Raw genomic sequence first — 14745 nt, forward strand, 5'->3', positions numbered from 1 at the left:
CCATCTATACAAAAATGGCGGAAACTACTCCACAATTTACCGACCGAGTTTCCGAAACCAGGTGGATCAGTGGCGCTATTCTTTTGGAACTAATTTTTACAGGCGATTCAACTTTGCAATTAAATTCTAATTAGCGTTTACATACAATTAATAATACAACAAATGACTACTATTCATTTTCAAATTATCTGGGAGAATGGTTAATTTATGAAACTAGATATAGTTTTAGTTCAATGATTCATATTTAGCTTACAAAGTAATTCGCTTCTCGTCATGCAGCCATTTTCGCCCTATTTCTGGCAATGATAATTTGAACGTTGATAGTTTGTATACAAACTTAATTTGAGGGTGACAAGAAGCAGACTGAATTGTTTATAAATTAGGAGAAACTTAAATACAAACATGATAGAAGCAGAAACTGTAGGTAATTTAGTTCAAAAAATGATTATTTCACTCTGTGGAGAACAAAAGCCAGGTAAATACTACTGTTTGTTTCTGTATTTAAAAGAAATTCCTCCTAACCAACACTGATTTCAAATTATTATTTCAGAGATAATTCGAAAATGGATGCGTTTTTCACTTGGGTTACTGTCATCCACTCAAGGAGTAGAAACATTACGTGAAGATGAAATCACTGTAGCAAGTCAGATAAAAGAAAAGTTACAAATATGCGAAGCAGTACAGTTTGATAAATTGTATAATGAACTAAGAGCTGGGGTATGGTCTAAATTTTATATAAAAATTTATGATTAAGAATAATATAAACTAATATTTATTTATAGCCACTGAAGAACAGAGCACGGATTCTTATATTTCTATTGAATATGTGCCAGCCAGGAGAACAATTAAGAGAAAAAGTATTCTCTGTACCTGATTTAAAATTAGGTTCATGTTCATCTACTGCATCCACCAGTGGTAAATAACACATTGTAAACCATCCTATGGTATACCATAATATAAGCTTCTTCTATCAACCTTCCAATTTTTCTACTCGAAGCATCTAATATTTTAATTACTACTTTCAGGGCAAACACCAGAAATCTGTGCATCCTCGCAAATCATATCCATAAATAATACAGAGAAAAGTACAAGAGATTATTTAACAAGCTCTTACAAAATATATGGAGAAGAGTATATTTCAGAAGATGCATTAGTACAAGATCTGATATATTCCTTCCAGGGTATAGAAGGAAAGATATTAAAATTGGATTCCAGTTATGGTTTTCAAATTGATCCGATGATCAGTATTGATAGGCCACGTAAACAAGCGACTCTAAGATTGAGCGAACTTGGATATTTACACAATATAGTGCAAAAAGGATTAGAAAGAATGTCGGCTGCTTCGAGCGGCCAGGTGGCTGATAGTTTCGTCGCAGCGATGCATTCTGAATTATCCGAATATTACAGATTTATAGCTCTCATTCAAGAAGAAGTAAACAGGTATTAAATGAAATTTAACGTAATTATTTATATGAATTTGTTGTAAATGATAATGTGTTTAAACGTGTAATAGAGTACAGACTCAACCAGGATTATACAGAGTTACTCTCTCCCATTTACATCTCTGGGCGTATGATCCTTTAGAAACTTTAAAATGGCTGGCCAGTATAGTAAGAACTTGCCAAGGGCAAAAAGGTGGTGCGTTAGCTTCTGCGGTATATGAATTCAGCAACCATGGAGATGCTAGTGTGAAAAAATTAGTTAAGAGGATATTGGAAAGTGTTTGCGATCCTTTGTACAACATGTTGATAAGATGGATCGCAGATGGTGAATTGGATGATCCTTACAGAGAATTTTTCATTGAAACTTGTGCCGATATTACCGGGGATAGAATGTGGCACGAGAAATACCAAGTTCGCAATAGCATGTTGCCATCTTTTATCACAAAAATGCAAGCGAAAAAGATTCTAGGAACCGGGAAAAGTATTAACTTTTTGCGGGAGGTATGCAAAGATTTTACTCCTTGGCAAGGGAAACATACGGAAATGTTTAAAAATTTTAGCGAGCAATATAAAGGTAAGTATTCGAATGTTAATGAAAGCGAGAGCTTTCTATTTTTCTAACCAAGTTATTTTGTTCTTTTAGTTGATGTTCTTTTCGATATGGATCCGGATGGTCGGTTGCAAACAATGATGGACACAGCATACAAGGATACTTCAACTAGAGTAGTAGAAGTATTGACAAAACAGTATCATCTAATGGAACATTTGCACGCAATTAAGGGTTATCTTTTACTAGGACAAGGACACTTCATCCAACATTTGATGCATTTATTAGAGTAAGCATTTTATTTAAAGATATGTCCGTTTAAATATTAGAAATATATATAATTGATATTTTAGGCCAGAATTGGATAAACCAGCTAGTTCTTTATATCCACATAATATATCTTCTATTTTGGAAACAGGGATAAGAGCTACTGCTACAAAGTTAGATGATTTAGATATACACAGGAGATTGGATGTAAGGTTGTTAGCGCCCTCGGAGAATGAAAGAGGCTGGGATGTTTTTATCCTTGATTATAATGTAGGAGGTCCTATTGGAACGGTATGTAAAAATATCCTTTACGGATTTTGGAAATTATTCATGTAATAAAAATTATTTATTTAGATTTTAGAACCGTGTAGACAAACATATCAAACTGTATTTTTCGCCTTGTGGAGAGCTAAAAGGATGGAGTCTATACTATCTACAATTTGGAAACATCAAATAACATCGGCCAAAATGTTTAGTAAAATGCCTGAAGTATTATCCATTCAAACTCATATACATTTAATCACGAGCAGTATGGTTCACTTGGTTCATCAAATGCAATATTTTTTCTTGTTTGAAGTAAGATTAAAAATTCACATAAATTATTCCAAGTATTTTAATTTTATTTTTTGATACATTACGTTTTCTATTCATTTTATAATATAATGATTAAAAAATTGTTAGGTAATTGAATGTTCTTGGGATGCATTTGCAAAACAATTGGGACAGGCAGCATCTTTAGATGATATAATCACGTCACATAGTCGTTTCATAGATGCAGTAAGACGCGGTACACTGCTTGATGAAAAATCCCAAGTAAGTAAGTGTACATGTGTAGTTATTCTAAGTATTACATAGTTTTATAATAAATTTAAGATGTTTTTACTCGGTGTGTTAACGTTTTTAATAGGAGCTAATGGATCATCTACGCTCCGTTTATGGTCCGATATTGGACTTACAAAATCTTGAAGAAACGTTTCTTACACGTGCTACGCAAGAATACGAGGCACGATTAAAAGATAATTATTCAGTAAATGTAGCTTACGTGTCGTCGAATCAGTTAGATATTTCAGACACAGAGAGTGCAGAAATTGCTAAACGTCAAGCTGGATTTTCCAAGTATTTAAATACGCTTTCAATTCAACTTAGACTGCTTTCAAGGACCTATCAAGTAACGTTCACGTTGTTAATTATTTTGAATGAAATTAAACTGACATTTTCAGCCCCTATCATATAGTGTGTCTATTTTTTTTCAGGATAGAGTAAAGAAGTTTCTTATAATGCTTGCGTCAGCTGAAGATGTCTCTTTACAATTGTTGAGTGTAAGATTAGACTTTAACGAATATTACAAAAGTAAAGACAGTCGTCTTGTTGTGCCATTAACGTATTTACACCGCAGACAAAGCGATCAAAGTTATCTTAGTTGTAAATAATGAAAGCGGACAAAAATTTTCGCGTTATATCATTTAAAAAAAATTTCTTAAACAGGTATTTAATTTATATTCACTTTCCTATAAATCAGTATCCAATTTTTTGACTTACATCCGCCCATAGGTATCAATGAATAAACAAATGCATATATAACATTTAATTAATTTTTATTTTTATTTGTATATTCCATTACATAATGTATGCTTATTTTAAACACAAAATTAAAACACTTTGGTAAACACATTATTATAAGAAACAGATCTTAATATTGACAATGAAATGATTATATACTAAAAGGTGTATACATTTTGTATAAAAATGAAATTACGAAGTAAAATAATTATTATATTTAAAAAATTATTGCTAATAATGGCAGTGTGTGGACATCGTTTTAACTACTGTTCGAGATTTTCTGGCGTAAACCGAGTGTTTTAGGATTCGACATAGTAACGAATACGTATTCTTGATAAAATATCGAATATTCGAAAGAGTTTATTCGCTAAAAACCTCGAACAGTAGCAATCTAGGCTATGAAAGCTCGAAACCACTCATCATTTTGATGATGTATGCTAATAATGAATATATAAAACAATAGAAAATGTTACTACCACATATTACATGTTACAAATAACAAAGCAAAATATACTGTTTGAATAAATGAATGTAACTGAATCTTTTATACAAAAAGATAAATTTACTTTTGATAGATGGAAAATCTATTGTTGAAATACGATTGAAAAGGAAGGCTTAAATACTTAAAAATGCAATTAATGTACACTAGAATGTTTTCAATAACATATTTCAGACTTCGTTATCACATACTTTCAAGGATATGTTACAAGATAAATATAGTATATGTACTATGTTGGTATTTTAATTGTATAGTGCACCAAAATGTAAATGCTCGAGTCACAGAATTATTTTGATTATAGAAAATATATAAATTCATCTTGAATAATATCAAGAAAACTACAAGAATTTATAAGTACGTTTTCTTAAGTCATACATAAATCATGTAAGTGCATTGCATGATTTGTAATTTTAATACTTTGGATAAATATATATTGCCGAATATTCTTTTTTTATCCTGTATATACATAACTCATATTTAAAATTACTAGTCAACACTTAGAGCTAAATTTGCTGAAAATCATATGGCAGGTGGACAAAACAATTATAATATGTATTCGCGTACGATATTTCATTTACTTACGTCGTTCTTACTAATCGTGCATATAAAATTGCACATATAATCCTATATGAAATGTTTAATTGATTACCGTATGAAAAATATTATTTTCAATATACCGAAATATATCGAACAGTAAATATTTATACCCAAACGCCGTGGGGATTTTTACTTGTAGGTACAGCAGTTTCTAATTGCCTCGGTGAACCTATCATTTTACGTGTACTACCAGGTTTGTGGGCACCTAGATTATAAATATATGTAAGCAAATTTGTAAATTGTTAAACTTTCACAATTTTACTTCGATTTAAATTTAAGTACCTTCAAGTAATGACTTTACTTGTTCGTCTTGACAAGCGACGGCTAAACTTTGTAAATTAGCCTCTTTCATATCCGCTACTAAACGCTCCACTTGCAATTTTTTCTCAACAATTGCTGATTCCAAACTTACTACCTCGAGTTTCAGTGATTCCGCGCACTGAGAAGCTAATTCAGCTGAACGTTTGGCTTGTTCTACTTCATTTTGAAGATGTTCAACTTCAGTTATAATTTTACGTTCCATTAATTGTCTTTCGTCCGTTTCACGATTTATATTGTGTTGTTCTATAGCCAGTTCTTCCATAACTAATCTGTAACGTAAAGATACAATACAGATCCTACATTCTATTTATTGTGTAAAAAAATTAAGAATTCCAATGTTTTACCTAATTTTATTTTTACATTGAAGTAACTCTGTTTCACAGTTTGCAAGCTTTGATCTAAGCAACGTAATCTCCGATTTCAATGTTTTCTCTTGTTGCCTTACTATTTCACTTTCTTCTTCAACATGTGCTAGTTCCTTTAACTTTAAAAATATTAGATGTTATCGTTATTATAACAGTAATGTTTATAACAAAATACATGCCTGTTCTTCGATAAGACGACCTGTGGACTCCATACGACTCACTTCCTGTGAAATGAAGTCCATCTGATGCATTTGTTCTCTGTTTTTCGTTTCCCAATATAATATTTCAGCATCAAACTGAAAGTAATTAATTAAATGTATATTTCACGTTTTTAATTTAATATCGCAGTTACAATTATAGTAATTCATACTTTAGTAAGATCGGCTTGCTGTGCATTTATAGTATCACGTTGCTTATTGACTAGTCTGATAAGTTCAACATATCGTTGAGTATAAGCAACAGTGACCATATTTTGAGTCTGACCAGATAGTTGATTTATAGATTGAGTTTGTCCTTTCGTGTCCTGGAATTCCTAAACAAAGGAGATTTAAAAGTGTAAAAACATATCAGTACTGTTATATTATATGCGCATTATATTATATATATAAATGTATTCTTTGTAGAACCTGAATAAGGTTTCTCTTTAGTTTGACAGAGTTACTAGATGATGATGGTTGATCCTCTTTATGAAGATGAGGACTTCCAACATTTGTACCCGATTGAAATTGGGATCGTCCAGGGCTATTTAAATTAGGTGGTGGAGGATCTCTGTAGGGGGGTAAAGTTCTTAGAGGTGGTGAACCCGGACCCGGAGGATCCCTGTATGGAGGAACTTCACGCACTTTCTTCTGTGATAAATGTATGTTACTTTCACTGCTGCTAGCACAGGTGGGAGACTGAGCTGGCTTTTGTATATTTTTTCTTATATTTAATTCCTTGTTTTTTAAATGTGGCGTAGGTTGAACTATGGCAACATTTTCCATTTGAATCTAAAATATATAAGTATAATGTAAAATTTATTTTTAACATATACAACATAATTCAAATGCTTCTGTTTACTTCTGTATTATTTTCTATGACATTTCCATGCAATCCTCCAAATGTTAACGACATCCTGATATCGCGATTTCTGTCAAGACATCCTTGTAGATCATCAAATTCAGAACTTGAAGTTGTGGTATTCTTAGCATCATCTTGCCCGCTGTTGGATGTTGCGACATTCTCAGAGGCAGAACTTATTATACCATTCGATCTTGCGCTATGAGTTAACCGGGTTCCTAACGAACTAGAGGCCTTATTGTTTTCTGCAGTAGAGCGCCTTAGGATCAATTGAACTTCTGAAGAATATTCTCCCCATTTCATTAGAATCTTACGAAAGAAATTATATTATTACATTGATTATATGAACTACATTATTTTATTTTGAAATTAATCGCATTGGTACCTTTAAAGGATTTTCATATGGAGCCAAGAGTCGTTCGTTAGTTCGCCACCTTTCTACTAAAGTAAATCTACCGGTTTGTCCTGTAGCATGAGCAAGAGCATATACTACATCCTGAAAGTTTATACTGTATTATTGCTTCGCAAATCATTGTAGACAAATAATATTTCGTATAAAGTTATTCAATTTACTTGTTAGAAATGTTAAGTGTTATAGAACTTAATGTAACTTTAAATGTAAGGAAAAATTTCAACCTGACATGTAGTGGTTTCTGTAACACCACATACAATACGTTGTATGCCTTCCACCCATACTTTCAGCTCCATTACGTCACCAATTTAGAATTGCAAGATTAAACCTTTGCATCGCAAGGTATCTTAATATTGAAAAATTATAAAACACTCGTTAGACTTTCATTTAAATCGCACCGTTCGAATCGATGTTTCTTACATGGAGAAAAAATGAAATTTCTTTACTGACTAATACAATTCACTGACAATTATTTCCAAATCTTTCCAAATGATCATGTTTTATTTAAACTTAAATAATGTTACAATAAAATTCATTGCCTATAACCTGTAACTGTGTAATTATCAAAATGACAGATTTATGTTCATGATATTACAGAAGATAGGAAAACGCAATTCTTTGAGTGCCTCTGTTATCGCTTCTGTAATCGGTAATTAATTCCACAGTGTATGAAATTAACATATGCTTGTTCCATATTTTAGTAGTATAAATTCTATAAATTTAATGCAAAGAATTATTTAATGCAAAAATAGACAGCTAACAAAGAACATTTAATAATTGAAACTTCACCAAACCTTAACTTTACTGCACTGTGTAAGAGGGAGCTGAAGGCGTTAATGTAGAAATAAATTAATCGTTTCACTCCCTGTGGCTGGGGGGTTTAGAATACAGCCACGGTATCCCCTGCCTGTCGTAAGAGGCGACTAAAAGGGGGCGCAAGGGGAAGACAGAAAAGAAGAATAAAAAGTATGGAAATAATGTAAGGAAAGAACATGTAACGAGCAAAGGAAAAATGTAACACGAAAAGCAGAATAATGTAAATTGAAAATGGCGCGGGAAAGGATTGGCAGCAATGCCAACCTTGTAGGCGCGCGTAGCCGACAAGTGCCGACAACTTTTCGGTGCGTAAAAACGGACAAAGTCCCTAGTTATTTTTATTATCCGCACGTGACTGTTGTGTCACACATTAATTGTTAGTTGTGTTTAGTATATTGTTTAAAACGATTACAAAATGCCGAAAGTACGTAGTCAAAAAACATCCCGTGTTCACAAAGAAGTTGCAAAACAGGGTATGAGATATATATATTTATTCTTTTAACTATGCAAGAAACTTATTAACTAATGAACCGTATAATATGTATTATTCCTTATAATTTCATTGCAAAACAGGAATCCTGTTTAATAAGGATATTGGACAACATATTTTGAAAAATCCACTTGTAATACAGAGTATGGTTGAGAAGGCTGCAGTTAGACCGACAGATGTTATATTAGAAATAGGTCCTGGTACAGGTAATATGACAGTAAAACTATTGGACAAAGCTAAAAAAGTAATAGCATGTGAAGTGGATACTCGAATGGTGGCTGAATTACAAAAGCGTGTACAGGGCACTCCGTACCAGTCAAAATTGCAAATTATGATAGGAGATGTTTTGAAAACAGAATTGCCGTTCTTTGATTTGTGCGTTGCCAATATACCATACCAAATATCATCCCCATTAGTATTTAAATTACTTCTGCATAGACCGTTATTTAGGTAAGTTTATTTTAAAAATTCAATTTAGCGTTACTGAAAGATTATAGGATGTTTTACAAGCATAATACAGTAATGTAACGTAGTTTTAAAGATTTTATGCCAATTTCTGAAATACAGGAGGCACAAGAGGAAATGGACTTGATTAGCAGATTATTTTCTACAGATGTGCAGTACTTATGTTTCAAAGAGAATTTGCCGAACGTTTAGTGGCAAAACCAGGAGATAAACTATACTGTCGTCTAAGTATAAATACTCAGTTGTTGGCTCGGATAGATTTGCTGATGAAAGTAGGAAAAAATAACTTCAGGCCACCACCAAAAGTAGAATCAAGTGTAGTTAGGATAGAACCACGTAATCCACCACCGCCGATTAATTATCAGGAATGGGACGGTTTAACGCGAATCGCGTTCGTTAGAAAAAATAAAACTCTCGCAGCAGCATTTAAACAAACTACGGTGTTAACGATGTTAGAAAAAAATTATAAACTTCATTGCAGTTTGAATAACAAGGTAATTGTAAAGGTGTTAAATGTAAGAAGGGGATACTTTTAGATATTTAAAAATGCTTTTTCTTTTTCATGCATTATGTAGCCGGTACCTGAAGGATTTGATATCAAAGAATTAGTGAGCACAATTTTACAAAAAGTAGGGGCGGAAAACAAACGTGCCAGAACTATGGATATAGACGATTTTATCAGGTGAATAAATATTTTACTAATACTTATGGTAGCGTACTTATTTATGATAGTTACGTAATAAAATGTTTATTTCAGCATTTTACACGCATTTAACACGGAAGGAGTGCATTTTACATAATTCAATTTTTAATTTATGTAGAAAAAGAAAACAGCGTAACGCTATATATAAATCGAAATATGTAATATCCGCGAATAAAGTAAATTTGTTTAAATAATACAGAATTAGTCTTGAATTAAATTTAACATCCACGCCACAAGTATGTAGTGTTTAAAGAAAAATGGAAGAATTACTATTTATCCACTGTAAATCAATCATTTTACGATTTACATGTAACATGTATCATTGAGACTTAACATTCTTAAATCTGCGTATTTTACAAAAAACCATCCATGTAAACTTTTAATTAAATTATTTGTTCCTAACATACATGTATATTTACAAACATTCTTTGGGAATTAAAATCGTAAAGAAATATACTCAACTTTATTGTACAATTATGAAGGTTATGGTGAGATATATACTACATTTACCTTTATATGTACCATGTTTTAGCTTTCCTTCACATATCATTTCAAATTTCGAATAATAATTTTCAATGAAATTGGTTATTATTTTACTCAATCAGTTTACACTGTGTAAAAAAATCATAAATAGAATCTATTACTTAATGTCAGTATTTTTATACACAGCTTTTACCTATATATTTTGTTTATAAAACAAATGGAAGCCATTTTTATATAAAACGTAAAGGAACGAAACATTACTATTCCGTCTAATACAGTACACTTATATTTAAAAGTTTTCATCTACTTTTGTTATGACTTAAAAGAAATTTGAATAATCAGAAACAAATTCAGTATGCTTCATCGTTGTTTGCAGTATCTGCACACATGAATATTTAAAAAAAAAAAAAAAACTCGTTAGAGATTTTCAATTAAATGACGTTATCTATGACGCCATTTCTGAATTCGGATTTATCGATCAAATGCATCTTTATTTTTATTGGTTTTGATTTGATTTTACCCTGAGATCTCATGTAACTCCATGCAACTATTGCAGGACATGCATGTTTTCTTCTCTCTTGTTTTAATCCTTTAGTTGAATTATTTTTCGAATCGGAATGTTTTAACATGGCATGTTAATTCTTAAACGGGATGTCGTCGAGTTAATCGTGATCGATTAGATGAACTACGCGTTCTACTGTTTGATCGTTTCTTCTTCTTGCTTTTATGTCTATTTTTATGCTTTGATTTCTTTTTATGTGTGTACGATTTACTTGAATAATTACTGCACTGACTATGGGATCTATAATGATCGTCGTCAAAGTCTGTACTACTCAGAGCTCCTTCTCTGCTTTTAGATTTAAATTCACGTTCCTTCCTTGATACAGCCCAGTAGCTTTTCCAAGAATCATCGTCTTCGCTATCTCGTTGTGAATCTCGTCGTTTCGAATTTAATTTTTTCCCTTGTTGCGACGTGTAGGAAGATGCACTACTACTTCGCGACGGGGATCGTCTGTTATCCTTGTATCTTGATTCTTTTCGATGGGATTCCTTTGTATCTGATACTTGTCTTGATTTACCCCTAGTTCTAGTCACTTTTTCGTTTCTACTAGGCTCGAAGTCACTCGAACTGGTTACGTATTTTCTTTTCGATCTCCTTATCGTACGAGATCTTGTATTTTTAGTAGTTTCATCGTAATCGGAGCTGCTATTACTGCTGGACGATTGGTCGTCCGTATATCGATTTTCTTTCTTAATTAAATCTTTACGAACGCGTACCATGCTTTTCATAGAACGCTGCGGGGTCCTCGACTTCTTCTCATCGATCGCTTTTGATTCGGTTTCGTTTGAACTCGAATCGCTGCTACTGATCATCCTTTTTTTCATCGTGCGCTGAATATTTCTTCTGGTTCCCTTCTTTCTAGAATCACTTTCTCCGGAGCTTGATAAATTTCTACTTGCTCGGTTACGAACTCTCGTTTCTCTCGATCGGTTTCGTTTCTTAGCGGTTATACTTCTTCTAGACTTTTTAGCACGGCTTTGATACTTTCTGCTTCTTCTACAAATATAATCATTGTCCGAATCCGTCTCACTTTCAGTAGACGATGTACTAGATGCTCTTTTCTTGATCTCATGAGATGTACTGGGTTGGGTGTTGTCTTCGAAATAAGCAGACGAGGGTCTGGTAAAAATATTAAGTTAGTTTATAAATTTCACTTTGATTATAATTCATTTCAAAGTAAGATGTTTTCTACTCACTGTGGATGGTCATTTGGTACATGAGAAACATTTATCTCTTCAGGATCGGATGATACTAATTCTATAATTTCTGGTGTTCTTTCGTGACGAGGTTTCACGTATCCAATTACCTCGCAATCGTCCGACGCGGAAGAATCGGAGGAAATAGTCAATATATCCGGTGGCGCATTATACGGAATATCTAATTGAAACGTTTGTGCCACAGTACTCGGGCCTATATAGTTAAATAAATATTTTATAGTTATAATGTAAAGCGATTAAAGATGAAATAAAAAATTTACCAGGAATACTAATCCCATGGGGTCCTACACTAGGCATCTCTGTGTTCATTCTAAGGTCGATCGCTTCATCAAGAACTCGAACATCTGAATCATCAGAACTACTACTATTACTACTAGATGCAGGAGATATAATATTTGATAGATATTCATTTGACAATCCTATAATAAATATAATTAGTTTCATCTAATATTAAAGTGTCATATACGATACATAAGACAAAAATATTGTATACCTTGTGGTAAATAAGTTACAGACTGGTCGTATCCAACCAAATCAAAATTAGTTCGTGCATAATTAAGTAGTTCGTGTACAAAGTGATCGGTGAATGTATTGAAATGAGGACGAACTAAGTCTCGAAATTCTGGGCTTCTAATATCAAATTCAGTGAGAGCCTCCAATATAATTCTTAATACATATGCAACATGCGAAGGATTGTTATTAAGAAGTAACACTTGCAATTCGCGATTGAGCCATGGTATAAGTCGATTTAATTCTCTTGGCTCTCTCCTGTAAACAGAATAAAATAACATTGTGAAAAATTGACTTGTAATAGGAGAAATATACGAACAACTTACCGATAAAATTCAGCACTACATTCTCGAAAACGGCCAAATACATCTCTTAACGCAGTAGCCCAAATCCCGTGCCTATAAATGGTACGACGATAATCGGTTGGATTTGCTCGTCTGCGTAAGCGTTCTTCCATCGAAACTCGTGGTGCTATACTTGGCAACTGTTCCCTTCTTGCAACCTGTTCTGGATTAAGGACTATTTCGTGAGGACGTCGATGATGTCCAGTCATTGTTGTCCTAAAATGATCAAAATTATTTATAAATGTTACGCGTTTAAAAGCTGCTGTTAATTTAAATTAAATCTTATATGTAATATATACCTGTAATGGAAACGGGTGCCTACATCCCCAGTGTAACCCAATTCAAAATTAAGATCCAAAGTAGCCAATTCTCTAGGTACATGATACTGATCGTAATCTTCTTCTGATCTAACATTGTGTATGATCGATTTGAAGGTCTGTTTACATAATGGACATTCTGTCTTTATTTTAGACCACTGAAGCAAACAAGTGAAACAGAATTGATGGAGACAACTATCCGTAAACGATGTGTTCACTAGCTTGCCCAAGCAAATGCTACAATTCGGAGGAGGTGAGACTGCACCATCGCTCCGATCGCTGCTATCCGGATTCTGTATAGGTGCTTCTGATTTAATAGATTCTTCTGCACCTGCAGCAGAATCTTTTATTTCTAAAGGACCTTCCATTATGCGTTAATGCATTTGTCCATTTAATAGAAGAAATTTTCCTAAAACATATTACATTATATATACTATTAAAATGAAATTTTATTTCCATGTTTATATATAATTTAAATATTTCTGTTACTTCTTTATTGTTCACAAATGAAATACATTATAACCAAAAACAACTCAAACAAAATAGGTAAAAATTTATACAACACTGTATAAGTTGCATACAATTTGAAGGCTACAATACTTTAATGTAGAAAATATTATTGAATGTCAATACAGAATCCAATAGAATTTTTATATACTGACTTCATAAGAAATATTGCACCATTATAGCTCACAGATTTTTACTCAGAATGATCTTTAGATTCTTTAAGATATTATATCTATGAAACTGTGATGCACTTTTTTAAAAATGTAATAAAAAAAATATGATTACCTAGTATTTGATTTTTTAAGTTTCACGTAAAATAATAGTTAGCGACAAACAGAAAATTAATTATAAATCTTGTTATCTACGTATTCGTAGAATTCATGATATTTACGAAATTGTAGTATTAACAGGCAAAAATTTTTTCAACCTTGAAATCCGATGAGAAATGATAAGATTGAGTCAATCTTTCAGTCTATTTTCTAAAAGAAAAAAAAAGATACGTCATACGTAACAGAAAGAAGCATACAATATAAAGCTGTTTGATAATCGGTACGTTTCCATTTTATTCACCTTGTTATTGATCATCGATGTCACTATTTTTTTTTTCTTACAAATTGCATACTTTAATTAATACAGTTCCTTACCTTTAAGAAACACGGAAACAAATTTAATAGTGGGATTAATATGCAAAATAATATCTCGATAAAGCTATCTTTTTTCAGAAATAGTACTCTTGCTGTAGTCCATGATCACAAAGCGGAAACTGGTATAGCATAATGCCATGAATGAGACAGATATTAACCGAAGGTAAGAAAGAATTACTTCTCATCAGTGATACCCCTCCATAAAAATTCCTAGCATTAACAGAAATGCACAATAGTATTTAGTTACCGTAATAATTTCTTTGGATTATACGTATCATATTTCCATCTTCTAGCATTAATTATTTACATTATCTATTGCGTTATATTATTCTTTATTGATATGTTATATCTGCTAACTTAATGGTGTTAAGAAATAGTGCAGCCAATACTTCAATACTTAATTTCTAACTGATTTGTAGGATTTCTTCACAACATTTACAAGAGCTTTTTTGTCCCCCTGTGGCTGGGGGGGTTTAGAATACAGCCACGGTATCCCCTGCCTGTCGTAGGAGGCGACTAAAAGGGGGCGCAAACGAAAGGAGTGAATGCTAAAAGTATTGTGAAACAAGTATGGCAAAATGTAAAGGAAAATGTAACTGCCAGAATGTGAAACGAAAT

At 32.5% G+C, this 14745-nt stretch overlaps 4 protein-coding genes across 12 annotated transcripts; 2 read left to right on the top strand and 2 right to left on the bottom strand.

Annotated features, from left to right (window-relative positions):
* Positions 1-37: 37 nt before the first annotated feature.
* Grip91 (gamma-tubulin complex component 3) lies at positions 38-3850 on the top strand. Of its 2 annotated transcripts, XM_034324660.2 has the most exons (11): positions 40-475; positions 551-717; positions 783-915; positions 1026-1440; positions 1514-2016; positions 2086-2278; positions 2343-2547; positions 2611-2832; positions 2938-3069; positions 3164-3424; positions 3510-3850. In XM_034324660.2, exons 1-11 carry the CDS (start codon positions 403-405, stop codon positions 3684-3686), a joined length of 2481 nt encoding a protein of 826 aa, XP_034180551.1. In that variant the 5' UTR covers positions 40-402; the 3' UTR covers positions 3687-3850. The 2 variants fall into 2 exon arrangements, with proteins under 2 accessions (XP_034180552.1, XP_034180551.1); XM_034324661.2 differs by lacking the exon at positions 3510-3850 and having other exon boundaries at positions 38-475; positions 2938-3073; positions 3164-3365.
* An 848-nt stretch (positions 3851-4698) lies between these two features.
* Positions 4699-7998, bottom strand: RASSF8 (ras association domain-containing protein 8). 4 transcript variants are annotated; one of them, XM_034324689.2, is made up of 10 exons: positions 7864-7998; positions 7294-7781; positions 7043-7153; positions 6658-6966; positions 6225-6587; positions 5969-6130; positions 5778-5894; positions 5578-5717; positions 5195-5502; positions 4710-5117 (listed from the first exon to the last, which is right to left on the bottom strand). In XM_034324689.2, the coding sequence occupies exons 2-10, from the start codon at positions 7363-7365 to the stop codon at positions 5017-5019; spliced, it is 1683 nt and encodes a 560-aa protein (XP_034180580.2). In that variant the 5' UTR covers positions 7366-7781; positions 7864-7998; the 3' UTR covers positions 4710-5016. The 4 variants fall into 4 exon arrangements, with proteins under 4 accessions (XP_034180581.2, XP_034180580.2, XP_034180579.2 ...); XM_034324690.2 differs by lacking the exon at positions 7864-7998 and having other exon boundaries at positions 4699-5117; positions 5578-5711; positions 7294-7857; XM_034324688.2 differs by lacking the exon at positions 7864-7998 and having other exon boundaries at positions 7294-7857.
* A 148-nt stretch (positions 7999-8146) lies between these two features.
* Positions 8147-10397, top strand: LOC117604526 (putative dimethyladenosine transferase). Its single transcript, XM_034324692.2, has 5 exons — positions 8147-8358; positions 8459-8825; positions 8989-9334; positions 9416-9522; positions 9598-10397. The coding sequence occupies exons 1-5, from the start codon at positions 8301-8303 to the stop codon at positions 9638-9640; spliced, it is 921 nt and encodes a 306-aa protein (XP_034180583.1). The 5' UTR covers positions 8147-8300; the 3' UTR covers positions 9641-10397.
* A 23-nt stretch (positions 10398-10420) lies between these two features.
* On the bottom strand, positions 10421-14438 carry LOC117604522 (uncharacterized). Of its 5 annotated transcripts, XM_034324662.2 has the most exons (9): positions 14054-14438; positions 13911-13962; positions 13769-13817; positions 12959-13385; positions 12642-12875; positions 12299-12573; positions 12066-12224; positions 11785-11998; positions 10421-11707 (listed from the first exon to the last, which is right to left on the bottom strand). In XM_034324662.2, the coding sequence occupies exons 4-9, from the start codon at positions 13342-13344 to the stop codon at positions 10669-10671; spliced, it is 2307 nt and encodes a 768-aa protein (XP_034180553.2). In that variant the 5' UTR covers positions 13345-13385; positions 13769-13817; positions 13911-13962; positions 14054-14438; the 3' UTR covers positions 10421-10668. The 5 variants fall into 5 exon arrangements, with proteins under 5 accessions (XP_034180553.2, XP_076545391.1, XP_076545390.1 ...); XM_076689276.1 differs by having other exon boundaries at positions 13769-13962; positions 14128-14438; XM_076689275.1 differs by having other exon boundaries at positions 13769-13962.
* Between the last annotated feature and the right edge of the window lie 307 nt (positions 14439-14745).

The sequence above is a fragment of the Osmia lignaria genome, chromosome 7 (genome assembly GCF_051020975.1).
Source record: "Osmia lignaria lignaria isolate PbOS001 chromosome 7, iyOsmLign1, whole genome shotgun sequence".
Lineage (NCBI taxonomy): Eukaryota > Metazoa > Arthropoda > Insecta > Hymenoptera > Megachilidae > Osmia > Osmia lignaria.